Source organism: Pelophylax lessonae, assembly GCF_965119305.1.
Source record: "Pelophylax lessonae genome assembly, chromosome: 7".
Lineage (NCBI taxonomy): Eukaryota > Metazoa > Chordata > Amphibia > Anura > Ranidae > Pelophylax > Pelophylax lessonae.
This window is the reverse complement of record NC_138774.1, coordinates 80,998,033-81,012,904: the sequence shown is the minus strand read 5'-3', so window position 1 is coordinate 81,012,904 and position 14,872 is coordinate 80,998,033. Positions and strand designations below refer to the sequence as shown.

General features: G+C 45.2%; 1 protein-coding gene across 2 annotated transcripts in view; it reads left to right on the top strand.

Annotated features, from left to right (window-relative positions):
- The window catches only part of SAMD4B (sterile alpha motif domain containing 4B), a 175,875-nt gene extending 163,108 nt beyond the window's left edge, over nucleotides 1-12,767 (top strand). For both annotated transcript variants that reach the window (XM_082262800.1, XM_082262799.1), the window contains exons 10-13: nucleotides 956-1,154; nucleotides 1,236-1,359; nucleotides 11,280-11,363; nucleotides 12,026-12,767. In XM_082262800.1, coding sequence (XP_082118926.1) covers nucleotides 956-1,154; nucleotides 1,236-1,359; nucleotides 11,280-11,363; nucleotides 12,026-12,054 — 436 coding nt within the window. In that variant the 3' untranslated portion in view covers nucleotides 12,055-12,767. The remainder of the gene's footprint in view (nucleotides 1-955; nucleotides 1,155-1,235; nucleotides 1,360-11,279; nucleotides 11,364-12,025) is intronic.
- Nucleotides 12,768-14,872: the final 2,105 nt, after the last annotated feature.

The window sequence follows — 14,872 nt, the reverse complement described above, 5'->3', positions numbered from 1 at the left end:
TTGAGGGTGTATATGTTATTTTTGTCAGGTGTGCTACAGTTGCGCCTGGTTGAGCTCTTGTTTTGCCTGGTTGGCTGTGTTTAGCCTTTGGGAAGTGTGTTTATTCTTGCTGTGTTATTCCCACCCCTCATATTAACACTGCTTTGGGACATCCCATCGGTCAAGAAGATATGGAGCTGTGTCAGTCAATGAACGAAAGCAAAAACTTTTTTTTGTCTTATCGTAAAATCCTTTTCTCTGATGTTCATTGACGGACACAGCACCCTCCCCTCTATTGAGTTGGGTTTTATGTTCTTCTGACACTGCTTGTTACAAAACTGAAGACCTATAGCAGGAAGTGGGAGTATACCCCTTGGAACTGCCCTATAGACGTGGTCAAATTTTTTCCCGCCTAGTGTCCTACCCTTATAGAGAGCAGCGTAAACCCATCGGTCAAGAAGATAGGGAGCTGTGTCCAATAAACATCATAGAAAAGGATTTTATGATAAGACAAAAATCCCGTTTTTTTGGGCTTACCGATAAATTCTGTTTCTTGGAATACAGTATGGAACACAGGTCCCCTACCCTTTATTCTTATGAACTCACTATTGCTTGCTACAAAAGTAAGGTTAGCAGGGAGTGGGAGGGATTTTGTAGGGGAGATGACCCTGCAGCCCTCCTTTTTTTTTTTTTTTTTTGCCAATGTCCAGTTGCCCAAAAGTAGCAGCTTATAACCTAATTATAAAGATTAAAGAGCCTGTGTCATGTACTATACTCAATGAATCAGATTTCACTGGCAAGTCAAAAATCTTATTTTACTCTTACATCTGTTGGGAGGCCTTTCATATGAGGATCAAGATGATGCATTCAGCCAAAGCCCAGAGGCACCAGTGTTTTCACTTGTGTTGTGTTGGCTACTGCTGTCACCCAGTGTGTAGGTATACTGTGTGTTAACATTGACTGTCTTTCTCTGCAGCTGGGCATTTGCATCAAACTCTCTCCCCATAGCTGGATCTGTGGGTGCCTCCGTAACACGAAGAGGTCAGCGCCCATTTCAGATGCCTCCTAGGGCTGTTCCACCTTCTCGGATTGGCGTAATGAGTCCTGGATCAATTGGGGGTGTCTCTCCTCGTCATGCACTTACCAGCCCAAGCACTGGGAACCAGGGGCGGCAGGTCAGTGATTTTTCTGTACAATATTCTGCTCATTTTAAATGAAATATGGGTTTGTAAATGTCTGCATTTATTTTCCTACAGAATCTCTGGTTTGCCAATCCAGGGGGAAGCAACAGTATGCCATGTCAAAGTCACAGCTCAGTGCAACGTACCCATTCACTGCCTGTACACACTTCCCCGCAGAGCATTCTCAAGTTTCCTCCTGGTAGGTTTTTTTTTTTTCCCATATATATTGTCCTAGCTAGGTTTCTGCAGGCATCTGGTATCAGCCTGCCCAGTGCCATCAGTATCTTTTCATCTGAATCTTTTAATGCCTTAAAGCGGAGTTCCAGCCCTAAAATAAACTTTGCAGCATCAGTTAACTTAAAAAAACCTGAAAAAGAATTGGAAATTTTTTTTTTTTTTTTGTTTCATTTACCTTGTTTTTAATTAAAATAAACTTCCCTTTCTTCCTCTTCCTCCTTATGCGGCCACGGCCCCCGACGTCACTTCCTCCTTTATGATTGGAAATTTTGGTGTTAGTCACCAAAAACCTGCGCTAAAGGATATTAAATTCAAAGTGTAAATTGTTTGTGAATGTGGAAAATTCCAACAAGTGAGCTGCAACGTAAATGTGAAAAAACGTGAATAGTGCCATAGAGGGGAAAACTACCGCGCTCAAACAAGTATCATACCTTCAAAATAATTATATATATATGTAAATACACATTATAATTGGATATATTATATAAATGAAATATAAACCATAGTGTGACTCTAAATAAATCAGTGCAAATATTAGTGAAATTGTGGATATAGTGATGGATTAAGGAAGTCTCTAGTGCAAAAAAGCCACAGAAGATATCTCAATCTCAGGACAGCTGTTATCAGAAACACTGCGACTTGATAGCAGAGACAATGTTCACCTTTACCCCTTCACCCAGTGTGTACAAAAAAACTTCTTACCAAAATTATCAGACCCCTTGATTATAGGGGGTCAGATAAGGCGACGATCTCACTCAGCTGCTCAGACAGGACGATGTTCCATAAAGGTCCCACTACAATGAATGTGTGCAGCTGGTATGTATATGAATCACTCTCCCTTAGGATGCATTGTTTTTCCGCCCGTTATTAAATCTTAAGGACCACAGCATATCCTCACACTCACGGGCCCTGAATACACCTCCTTTGCATTGTGTCCTGGGAGATGAGCGTCCTCAATCCAAGGATGCAATGGGAGCGGCCGGCCGCTACTGAGTGCCAATCGCGATCTACAGCGCACACTCAAGATTGCGATCGGCATTATGGGTAGCCCAGAACCAGGAAGAGGGACACAGCGGGGGACACCACGGCTTCAAATGCCCACACCGGTGATGGCCACACTCTGCAATTAATTTTAAAGGTAACTATTTATCTTTATTCAGTAAATGCAATGTACTGTAATTTGGGGTTAGGGTAATTGGGGATAGCTAAGGATTAGGGGGGTGTTTTTAGCTCAAAAAATTGTATGTGGCCGGAACTCCGCTTTAACCTAAAGTGGACCACCACACAAATGTTAGACACTGTTACAAAAAATAACATTTCTGAAAGATGTTCCTGCAAAGAAGATGGCAAGTACTGACTTCTCCTGCTGTCCTTTGAAAAGGAAGTATTTGCTGAGGTCTGTTCAGAAGCTGACACTTCCAGGGATGTTGTTCTCCTGTGTAGATCACAGCACTCATGATCACAGCACCCAGCAGTGATGATGAGCGTGAAGAATCACAAAGCACTGCGGGGGACACAAGAGATTGTCTCTCCTGAGATCTATTTCTTCACTGACTTCAGCCAGCAATTCTTCTTAATCAAATCAACCTATGCAGGTGGAAAGGTGAGTTTTTTGACAGACGCAGCTCTATAGTCTTCTTAACCATTGGGTTATGCTGCCCCCTACAGGAGTAGGACACTAGGCAGAAAAAATCTTTATCATGCCTATGGGGCAGTCCCTGGGGGTATACACCCAACCACTCTGCTATAGGCATTCAATTTTTTTCTGCCTAGTCAGGAGTAAGGACCTAGTTCCCTGCTGGAATTTCAGTCCTAGCATGTTTTTTATGTAAAAAGGGGACCTTTTGTCTAAATTTTTTTTTTTTTTAGCTAGTTATGTTCCTGAGAGAACTACAATCAACAGCCGTACTGGGCGTTGGACTGGATATTCTAGATCCTTATGGTCTCCCAGTCTGGCCAGCGAGCGTGTGCAGGTCGCAGCTCCGCGCTAGGCCTCGCCACGACATAGCCCCACTGGACGGGGGCTGACCTGCGAGTAAACACTTCACCAGGACGCACACGACCTGGTTTGCCTTGAGTTGCAGCGTATCCCCTGGCCTTCAGCACCCCCACCCTGGGCCAGCTGGAGAGGTAGTCTGTCCGGAGTGGCGTCCACTCGAATATCATTGGGTATGGTGAGTAGTGTCCCCCATATCTCTTGCGGTCTCGCAGTGGACGTGGGCCCCTCTCTGGGTGGTCGGACCCATGGGTTACCCCCCATGTCCCCCCTCTTGTATGTGGGGACCCTTGGGACCATCAACCATCCAAGGCTCCCCCTGCAGGTCATCCTCCCCACTATTTCATAGGGGGTCCCTACCTTAGTCGGGTACAGTGCAGGGGCTGTAGCAGGCGATGGGGGCACTCCGATGCTGATAATCGCGTGATCCGCTGGGTGGGGTAATCCTGGTTGGTGGTCCCAGCCAGGGCCCCCCCATGCCTGATTGATCACTGGACCCCTCAGGGGATCCTGTAGACTGCATGGCGTGCCGTGGACACCGCCATTTTTTTGTAGATCAGCTATATTAGGCTCGGCAGCCATTTTTCATTAGTTTCCCATTGAAATGCATTGGGCGGCCATTTTTTGTGGTCTCCCCATTGAAATGCATTGGGCCGCCATTTTCTCTGAGACCGAGAATGCTGTACAGCAGTGAGTGGCAAGGCTTTACCTCTGGTGCTGACCCAGGTACTTCCTCTTCCTGTGAGGATTGTTTTCTGTACACTTCAGACTTGCTCTGCTCTCCCTAATATCAGGCGGGGGTGAGCCTATTGTTCCTTCACTCTGCTATATTTCAGCTTAGTGTGCTGGGACCTGTAGTACCGCTGGTGCAGTGGTGTAGGGCCATTTTTTTTTTTTTTTTTTTTGCAGTATTCTTAAAGTGACACTGCGCTGTCCCCGGGTTAACATGGAGTCCCAGGAGCAAATATCACCTACTAAACCCCTTTTTGATGTTGCGGAGTTCTCCGCGTCGCAACCCTTTGTCTGCCTTTAATGGCTTTTTTTTTTTTTTTTAATTTTCAAACCCAGGTGTTTAAAGTTATGATCCTAAAAAAGAGGACTAGTAAATAGCGCCCATTGCCCTCACTTGCCTCATCTGTATCCTCGAATTCTGAGGTTGATAACGGCTGCCACAGACGCAAGTTACCCTGAGGGGTCTGCGTCATCGCACTCTGATTTGGATGGCGAGGATGATATATGCTCATCTGCAGCTGGTGGAGGCACTTTGTGTCAGTGCAGGAAACTAAAAATGGCAGATGATTCTACAGCATCAGGGACGCAGGTGTCTTTTGGCACCCGCAAAACCCAGAGTTGGTCAAAATTTTCCCTTGTCTGGAACTTTTTGAGAAAATTGTCACTGAACAGTTTGGGTGCCTTAAACACGTCAGTGGTGCCGAAGCGTTTTACGAGACGCTATCTCTTTGCGGATGCTGTGATCAAAAAATGGACCGTTCCACCGAAGGTGGACCACCTAGTCTCCAGACTGAACGAATCCACTGTGATTCCGAGTAACCTCCGATCTTTAACCTCTTAAAGACCAGCTGCCGCAGATATACTGCGGCAGGCTGGCTCTCCTGCGCAAACTGATGTAGGGATACGTTTCGCAGATCTCGGGCTCTCTAGCCCTGCAGCTAAGCAAACGGGTCCAGCAGCCGTGATGGCCTCCGGGAACCCGGCAATCGCTGCAGGGACTGACAGAAGGCCGTGTGCTGTTGTAAACCATTCAAAATACACTTTTTTTTTTTTTTTTGGATTTTTGTATTACCAAAAATATGTGGCAAAATACAAATTGTCCAAAAATGATGAAAAATTTAGATTTTTACATTTATTTTTTTATTGGGAATGTTATATAGCAGAAAGTAAAATATACTGCTTTTTTTTTTCTCTAAATTTTCACACTTTTTTTGTTTTATAGCGCATAATCAAAAAATTGCACAGGTGATCAAATACCACCAAAAGAAATCCCTGTTTGTGGGGGGGAAAAAAGGACGTCAATTTTATTTGGGTACAGCGTCGCATGACCGGGAAGTTGTCAGTTAAAATAACGCATTCCCGAATCGCAAAAAAATAGCCTGGTCATTAACCTTCCTAGCGGTATTCCCGAGTGTGACTCGGGGTAAGATTTTAGTGCCAAAAGCGGTAACCCCGAGTCACACTCGGGGTAGCGCTAGGAAGATCGCTGGATGCTGGAGGAGGTTTTACTTACCTTTTCTCCGGGATCCAGCGAAGACTGCGAGCGGTATGCGGCGGCGGAGCTCTCTCCTGATCGTCTGCGAGCCCCGGCTTCCGTCTCCGGCGACGTGACGTCCGCCGGGGGGTGGAACCGGCGGCAAATTCAAATGTAAAATGCACCAAACACACTGATACCGTTCAAAATAAAATAAAATCACATTACATTGCCCCCCAGTGCCTTTCCTGCAGTTTTACTGTACTTTTTATGTAAATATATATATATGTGTGTGTGTGTGTGTGTGTGTGTATATATAATATACGTAATTCTTGTGAATGAACAGCCCAAACCAACTGTATACATTATATATATATATATATATATATATATATATAATGTATACAGTTGGTTTGGACTGCTCATTCACAAGAATTACATGCAAAATAATGGTACCGCTTTCAGCACCTAAAATCCAAAAGAATCATACCGCCAGGGAGGTTAAGGGGGCAAATCCTTCCGGTCCAGAAGTGGTTAAAGACACTGTTGATAGAAGGATGAGGCTCTGTCCTGCCACTTACATGTGATAGTGGGCTAAATACTTAGGCTGGTCTTCACGATCGTGCTGGTGTCCCAGATCATTACAGAATGGGCAATGCTCTTGAAGAGTGATTTTGAAGCGAGACCGCTTCCCCCTGACTTTGTCCGAACTGGTGGACAAAATGGTCCAAGGTATAAAATTTATGTGTGATGCATCTTTAGATGTGGGCCCCCTTGCGGCTAGAGTATACGCGGTAGGGGTTACCATGAGACACATGGTGTGGCTAAAAAGCTGGTCTGCAGACCAGGCTTACAAAAAGGCTCTGTCAGACCTGCCCTTTACAGAGGATCGCCTAAATGGCTCTTCTTTGGATGAACTTATCAAGGGTCTTACTGGTGGACAAGGCAAGGGACCTCGTCACGACGGGTCCCTCTTTTTCAGCATACAAGCGGCATTTTCGTGCCTCCAGCATGCAGGAGAAGGATCTAAGACTTCCAAATCATCTGGGGGTTCCTAGAAGACGTGGTCGGGTAAGCCGAGAGCAGGCCCCTCCAGTTCTGCAGTTAAGCCCTCTTCTGCATGAAGGGGCGCCCTTACCCGTAATTGGGGTGCGGGGATGTCTTTCTTTCCGGAACCATGGACCCTTTTGATTCAAGACAAATGGGTCCACGAACTGATTCAGGTTTCGACTTTCCGACAGATTCTTCACACCCAATCTACGCCCATCTTCAGACCAGTTCAGGGATCTACAAGAAGCGGTACAAGATTTGCTGTTGCAGGGGTGATTGGGCCGGTTCCCTCTCGAACGCTTTCAAGGGTTTTACGCAAACCTGTTTACTGTGCCCAGGAAAAGAAGGCAGGTGCGTTCTGTCTAGGACCTCAAGGCTCTGAACCGCTTTGTGTGGGTACAGACGTTTCAAATGGAGTTCATTCACACAGTAGTGTCGTCCCTACATGAAGGAGACCTTTTGGCCTCTATCGATTTTAAGGACGCCTACCTTCACATCCCTATTTACGCTGGACACCGGCGTTTCCTTCGCTTAACTGTGGGCGAGGAGCATTATCAATTTGTGGCATTACCCTTTGATCTCGCCTTCGCTCCCAGGGTCTTCACCAAAGTGTTGGCTCCGGTATTGACATTACTGCAACAGTGGGGGATTGTGGTACTGGGGTTGCTGGACGATCTCCCCTTAGGAGCAGACTCCCATTCAGCCCTGCTGACCGACTTAACCACCACTGTACGAACTCTGCAAGAGTTCGGTTGGATTATCAATTTCCAGAAATCTGCTCTAGTCCCATCCTCCAAACTGGATTATCTGGGACTGACGCTGAACTCAGCTTCAGCAAGTGTGTTTCTTCCTATGGAAAAACTGCAAAAATTGCAGAGGGCGATTCGCCTGCTGTTATCCAGCAAAATGTCCTTTCTACGGACCTGAATGCGAGGACTGGGCCTGATGGTGTCTACCTTCGATCCGGTTCGCACAGTTCCACACGAGACCTCTGCAAAGAGAATTTCTTGTCAAGTGGAACAAGGATCCAAAATTTTTGGACTATCTGATTCTGCTGAGCAGGCTCCGCTCCCTGGCTCTATGTCAGGGCAAGTCGTTCCTTCCCCTGTATAAGACTGTGGTTACTACCGATGCCAGCCTATCCGGTAGGGGGGGAGTACTTGGAAAGATGTATGTCCAGGTAACCTGGACTCTAAAGGAGTCCAGACTACCGATCAAAATGATGGAACTCGGAGCAATAAAGCTTTGCTTGATTCACTGGACAAATCACCTTCAAGGGTGTCCTATTCGGCGTCAATCAGACAATGCCACTGCCGTGACTTACGTCAATCATCAAGGGGGCACCAAGAGTGTCCTGACGGCTCGAGAGGTGGCTAAGATCCTAATATGGGCAGAAAACTTTGTTCCAGCCCTATCCGCCGTGCATATCCCCGGAGTGGAGAATTGGCAGGCGGATTACCTGAGTTGTCAAGTGTTGGATCAAGGAAAATGGTCCCTTCACATGGAGGTGTTTTCACCTGCTGTGTGTGTCCGGTGGGGGACTCCTGATGTGGATCTGTTGGCCTCTCGGCTCAACAGGATGGTACAGAGGTTTGTAGCCTGTTCTCGGGATCCTCTAGCAGACGCCACAGACGCACTAGTGGCTCCTTGGGGACAGTATCGGCTGATCTATGTATTTCCCCCAAGTAAAAACTACTGCTGAGGCTTCTGCGCAGAATAGAGGTGGAAGGGACTCCAGTAATCCTGGTGGAAACAGGCTGGCCTCGCCGGTCTTGGTACGCCGATCTGGTGAGATTGGTCGCTGATGCTCCTTGGAGACTTCCTCTCAGGGAAGATCTGCTGTCTCAAGAGCCGATCTTCCATCCTGCTTTACAGTCGCTGGCCTTATCGGCGTGGCTGTTGTAAGCCAGGTATTGGATAGAGGTCTTTCTGACTCTGTGATTCCCACACTTTTGAAGGCCATAAAATCTACCTCTGAAGATTTCATACATGGAAATTGTACATTGCATGGTATGAATCCATTAAGGTGCATCTGCGCTTGTTTTCAGTGGCTCAGATATTGACTTTCCTCCAAAGGAGTTGAGCAGAGGTTGGCCTAGGGTACTATCAAAGGCCAGGTGTCGGCTCTAGGGGTTTTTTTTTTTTAATGCCCTTTAGCCATGTATTCGATTCCCACCTTTATTCAGGGTGTTCGCTACATGGCTCCCTGGCGATGTCCCAGTTGCCTCCGTGGGATCTTAACCTGGTACTGTCAATTCTTCAGAAATTTCCTTTTGAACACATTAGGGAGATTCCTCTGCCTACACTGTCACAGAAGGTAGCCTTTATAGTGGCTATTACCTCTGCGCACAGAGTGTCGAAATTGGTGGCGCTATCCTGCCGTTCACCTTATCTGGTGGTCCACAGAGACAAGGTGGTAGTTCGACCTAATCAGTAGTTTCTTCCCAAGGTGATCTCCGATTTCCATTTAAATTAAGACATTGTGCTGCCTTCGTTATGTCCTAAGCCTAAGCATCCTAAAGAATTTTCCTTGCATTCCTTGGATGTGGTTAGGGTAATCAAGGTTTACCTGGCGGCTGCTGAGTCCTTCGGAAAATCAGACTCGCTTTTGTCCTCACGGACAGACCTCAGAAAGGATTGGGTGAGTCTGCTGCGACCGTATGCAGATGGATCAGGCAGACGGTGGTACAGGCTTATTCCATTAAGGGTCAGGTTCCACCTTTCCCTATGTAGGCGCATTCTACATGGGCGTTAGGTGCTTCTTTGGCTTTTCGCCGTCAGTGGTACAAGTCTGTAAGGCAGCAACTTGGCCATCTGTGCACACATTCACAAAATTCTACAAGGTAGATGTGTTGGCATCTTTGGATGCTTCTTTTGGCCGCAAGGTTTTTGCAGGCTGCTGTTTAAAAGCTACTTTTCTCTTTGAGGGTGTATGTTGTTTTTAGGTGAGCTCCAGCTGTTCCTGGTTGAACTCCACGTTACCTGGTTGGCCTTTGAGGAATTACGTTCTTTTCTGCGTCATTTTCCCACCCCTCATGTTAATACTGTTTTTGGACGTCCCAATGGTTAAGAAGAATATGGAGCTGCATCTGTCAATGAACGATAGAGAAAACTGGATTTTTGACTTACCGTAAAATCCTTTTCTCTGAAGTTCATTGACAGACGCAGCACCCGCCCTGCTATGAGTTGTTGTGTTTTTTTTTTTTTTTTCTGACACTACTTGCCACAAAACTGAATGCCTATAGCAGAGTGAGTGGGTGTATGCCCTCGGGGACTGCCTCGTAGGTCCTCTTCCTCCTCTTCTGTCAGTGGTGGGCAGCATTCTTCTGTGAGTCCAGGGTAGCCTGCTGATGCTCCCCCCTAAAGGTGCGTCACTGATCATCAGAGTTCACATAAGAGAAGTGGATGGGCACTGGATTACGAAGAGGTGAGTGCATTAGTCTTATCCTGATATTATATTGGCTGTCAATTCCAACATTGCTTTAAACGTGTATGTGTCACTACATGAATGACGCAATAGAAGTAGAAAAAGGAAACCTAAAAACTTCATAGATGTGTCCTGTGCTGCAGAGTAGCCTTATCTGAATCAAAGTTCACCAGTCACATGACTTTGATGGACTTTCATTCAGATGAGGCTGCGTGCGTCATTGATGGAGCGACACATACAAATATAAAGCAATGTAGGAATAAACGGCCAATGTATTTGTATTCCAGTGCCTATCCACTTCTCTTATGTGAACTCTGAACATCAGGGACACACCTCCATGGGGCGCGTCAGCAGACTACCCTGCACTCCCAGGAGAATGCTACTGCACACTGGACCTACCCACCGCTGACAGAGAAGGAAGAAGACCTGTGATGACATGCAGTCAGTCGACTAAAGACTCCTGCAAATAAGATGTGTCCATAGACTCTCTGCCCAGAATATCATTTATAAGCATGCAGACCGTGTCATCTGCACAAACTCTTCCCTCATTCGCTGGAGTACATCAGGGGGTGCCATTGGAAGTGAGTTGGTTCACTGATTCATGTGGGATTTATATTCATACTTAGGCACACATGCTGCTGTAATGGTAGCCATTTGCCCTGGTGAGTTTTGAAGTCACTTGATGTTGGTGGCTAGTCTCTCGTGCACCGTTTGAGAAGTATCTTCACGATCACTGGTGTTGCTGCATCAAGTCCATTTTTCACTTTATTATATACACTGTGGGACTGTTTCTTTTTTTGTTTTTTATATATATATATATATATATATATATATATATATATATACACACTTCTGGACTTCTATATAATCTTTTTTTCATTTTTTTATAACTTTTTGCATTAGTAGCTTTGACGCCTCTTATGTTCACCATTGCATATGTAATTTATTTTTTGGCGCAATACTAATGCTTTACATTTATTTGAGGTTCAATATAGTACCTTTTGTGTTAGCAGCTTTATATTGAAGTTTTATATCACAGCACAGATCTTGTCACAGTATATTGTAAGAAATAATAATCATCTCTAAAGTAGTCTGTGTATCGAGTAGGTGCCATTATACATCTGCTGCCTGCGGTGCTTTGGATAAACCAAGCTTGTTTTTTTGGTTTCACTGACCATGTACAATTTTTTTTTCCTACCACAGACTGCCAGGTTCCTGGGGCTGACTTGGAGATTAATCCCCGGCTGGAGTCCTTGTGCCTGAGTATGACAGAGCATGCATTGGAGGGTGAGAGACACGCACCTTATCATTGACAGTTAAAGGCCAGACTGCAGGCTAGTAGTGAAAAGGCTTATTAATGCCGCGGTGCCTTTTCCAGTGTTGTGTTGATCTCAATGTATGTCTTAGGAGTAAAGTAATTCCCCCATCATACAGAGCAGGTATTGCACATACTATAATGTCTATGCATATTATAAAGGTAACCGCTTGTGGTATACCAGAGGTGCGGTAGTCTAGAATATATGGAAGCCTACTGCCAGAGCTTTTTGTGTTTGGCATGAGACATGTCAGCTAAAAATATGCCCTTCAGTGGGAATTCCTGCTTTGTAAATTGATGGTGAGGGAAAGTGGAACATTCAGGAGGGGCAAAACTAGTGAGCAGATGTTGCCTTTAGTCCATAGAGCAGGCTTGAGGCAGAGAACAGACAGTCTTCCGAACTGCTTCCTCTGGAAAGTGGTGGTTCCTTCAGTGTGCTCAACAGGGATGGGTGGCGCAGGATAATATGGGCATTGCTTTACACATCTCTATTCAGAAAATGTCCTACATCACTTTCAACTTTGTTTTAGCTGAAGTTGAAGAAAATTCCCAGTGTGAACTGTATTTTTCACTTGCTATCTAAATAAGACCCTTATATGTGTTTTGTTTCAATTTTTTTTTTTGTTTCTTACAGAGGGAACAGACAAAACATCTACCATTTGACCGTGTGCTCGGTAAACACTTCTCCAGAGGGGCGCCATTTTGTATCCCTTCCCGTGACCTTGGCAAGGGAAGTGACAACGCCTTTTCCCCCACCAGTCCCCCCCCCCCCTTTCCCCCCTCCCCTCCGAGGCCGTCACTACATCATCCACCCACTGCGTTCTAATACTCGTTTCAGCTATCATAACTTTTTAACTTTGGTTTAATATCCAAATACACACAGCACTGCTAAGAGTTCATGTTGAGGAAGGAGCTTTTTTTTTTTTTTTTTCTCTTCTCTTGTTTACCTGAATACCAAGACATGTAACACTGGGGGAGCTTAGTGAAGAGTCTGTGCTGGTGCACACAGCTTTACCCACCATGCTTGGAAGGGTCACAGAGACCTGGTGGAGGTGAGCAGGAAGGAGCAAGTTCCTCCAGGACGTGCAAAAGCTGGACAGGCAAGGTGTGCCATTTCATTGTGGAGCCAGGTGCTCCAGAGAAGGAACCTCTGTCGGGCAAACACACTAAGCTAAGGAACAGCATTTGTTCCCACTACAAGGACTGGCATCTGTCAGGCAGGATACTGCCCTGTGCAGTCGCCAGCCCACCGATGAACAGAGGAGGGACGGCACAGCATAGACATTGATAAAGTGTAGTTCTATAGGGTGCTAGTATGCATGCTTGGGGAAAAAATACATTTATCTATGAAGGTACCCAGAAGGCAGGAGTGTACTGTCTTTTTTTTCTCTTTGGCACTTTTGTACACAAGTGTTTTCTTTTTTTTTTTTTTCTTACACAGGAGACCTAGCTTATGTTGAGTGTATGTACAACTAAGGAAGCTGAAAGAATTCCCTCTTTCTTCTTAGGTTGTCCTGGATAGGAGATAGCATCTATATTCATGGCTTTCTTCTTTGTGCCAATTATTTTGGATATTCCTTTGTGATCTACCTGTTCTGGAAGAAAGGAAGTGAAGGAAAGGGATTTTTCCTGTGCTTCTATCAGTCTACTGCCCAATATAGGACATCCTCCTCTGTCTTGCTTGCACAATGCCAGACCTCAAATGTCAGGATTCGTAGGGCTTGTATAAACATGCACAGTGCACCTGGTGTTTTTGTTTTTTTATGTCCTTCACTTTCTGTAACTAGCAATGAAGAAGCCAGTAGTAGAAGCCGGTAGATTGACTGAGGCCATAGAATCAGTCCTTACCAAGTCCAGGATCGGGCAAGAATCAAATATTTCACTGGCCAGTCTTGTTCGTTGGCTAAGTGCACTTCTTCAGCCCCGGTGGCTGGAGAGCATTTAGCAGACAGGAACGTGGGATGATTACCTAATCGGAACAATGTCTCTCGCATAATCCTGGTTTATATGTTTTCCTTGAGGATAGGTGCATCTCTGCTTTGTTGGGAGGATGTTACTCTTTTATACGGGCAGTGGCCACTGGTGGGATGTGGACTCGCAGCCTCCTGAATTTTAATAAACGTGCAGTTGAGTTTCTCTCGATGACCGACATTCATCTGTTACTATATCATTCACTGGACGTTATTGATGTGATATGCATGTTACTTTGTATTGATATTACTAAACAGAGCTGACTGGGCTTCACAGATGGCTGTGGTGTAGACAGGCACTTGGTTTCAGTGCAATCCTTCTGTCACTAGGACCATTGACTAATTTTTGGCAGTGATGTCAAGCTGTTTGCACTACAGTAGCACAGCCCATTGTTTTCACTAAACACTTGTGCTAGTCAGCAGTGTTCACCAAGCTGAATACAAAGTTAAATGTGTGCATTGAAAAGATCTGTGTGTACAAGTCTTGCAAAAGGGAAGGTTGTGGCTAGGGATGCTAAATGCAGAAGAATACAGCATCACTGCTGTAGCAACTGCTCCAGAACTATGCTGGCTGGGAGTCCTAGTGCCAGCTGCCATCAAAGGCTTTTCTAAATGGTATTTAGCTTAACAGGTTCTTCTCTCTGCTTCCAGGTTTTACCCAAGCTTTGAACTTTAAAAAATAACTTGCAGCATGGATATATTAAAACCGCTATTTCCAACTATTTTCTTTGAAATTGTTCTGTGACTGTCATCCTCTTTCTAGCTTCATTCCTTAAACTTACACATATTAAGGCATGCGTTGATAGGCTTTTGTTCACTGCAAATGTGTTCTTATACATGCATATATATATAGGATAACAAAACTCACTCGAAGCGGATCAAATTCAGGTCAACTACACCAGTCAGTGAATTCTGAATGATCTCAGAAGCATCTCTAGCTGATTCCTTAAACACAGGCCTTTACAACCTCATTGTGCATTAACATTTAGATCTGGCAACAACTACAATACAAGGCTCTGAACAATTGGATATGGATTGTTTGTTCTCATTGCATACATTTGGTAAATTTGAAGGAGACTGCATGACCTTATTGTAATATGTATGGTTATCCTTAATGTGTCACAGGCCCAGAACAAGCATTCAGCAGTGAAGTCTAGTGCTTTCAACCTGCATACTTTTTCCAGATCCGTGGCTCATTCACTTCTGAAGCATGGATAAGGATGACAGTCCCTGAGCTTCTACTTCAAATGACTATGTGGTCCCATATTGCTAGTCTTACAGTTCGTCTTTAATGCCAAATACACAAGTACAGTACACCCAGCACGTGTGTTCTGTGACCTGACCTGTCCTGGTTGTGATGTAATATCTTTCTCAGACAGGGAGGGGTAGAGGATCTGGGATTATTTTGCCTTTCTGTTGCTGCCTGTAGTGTTCTTTGAATGCTCAGTGAGGTGATCTTCGCTAGGTACTCCTGTGGATTTTGCAGTTTGGCTAAGTAAAGCTTTTAGGAC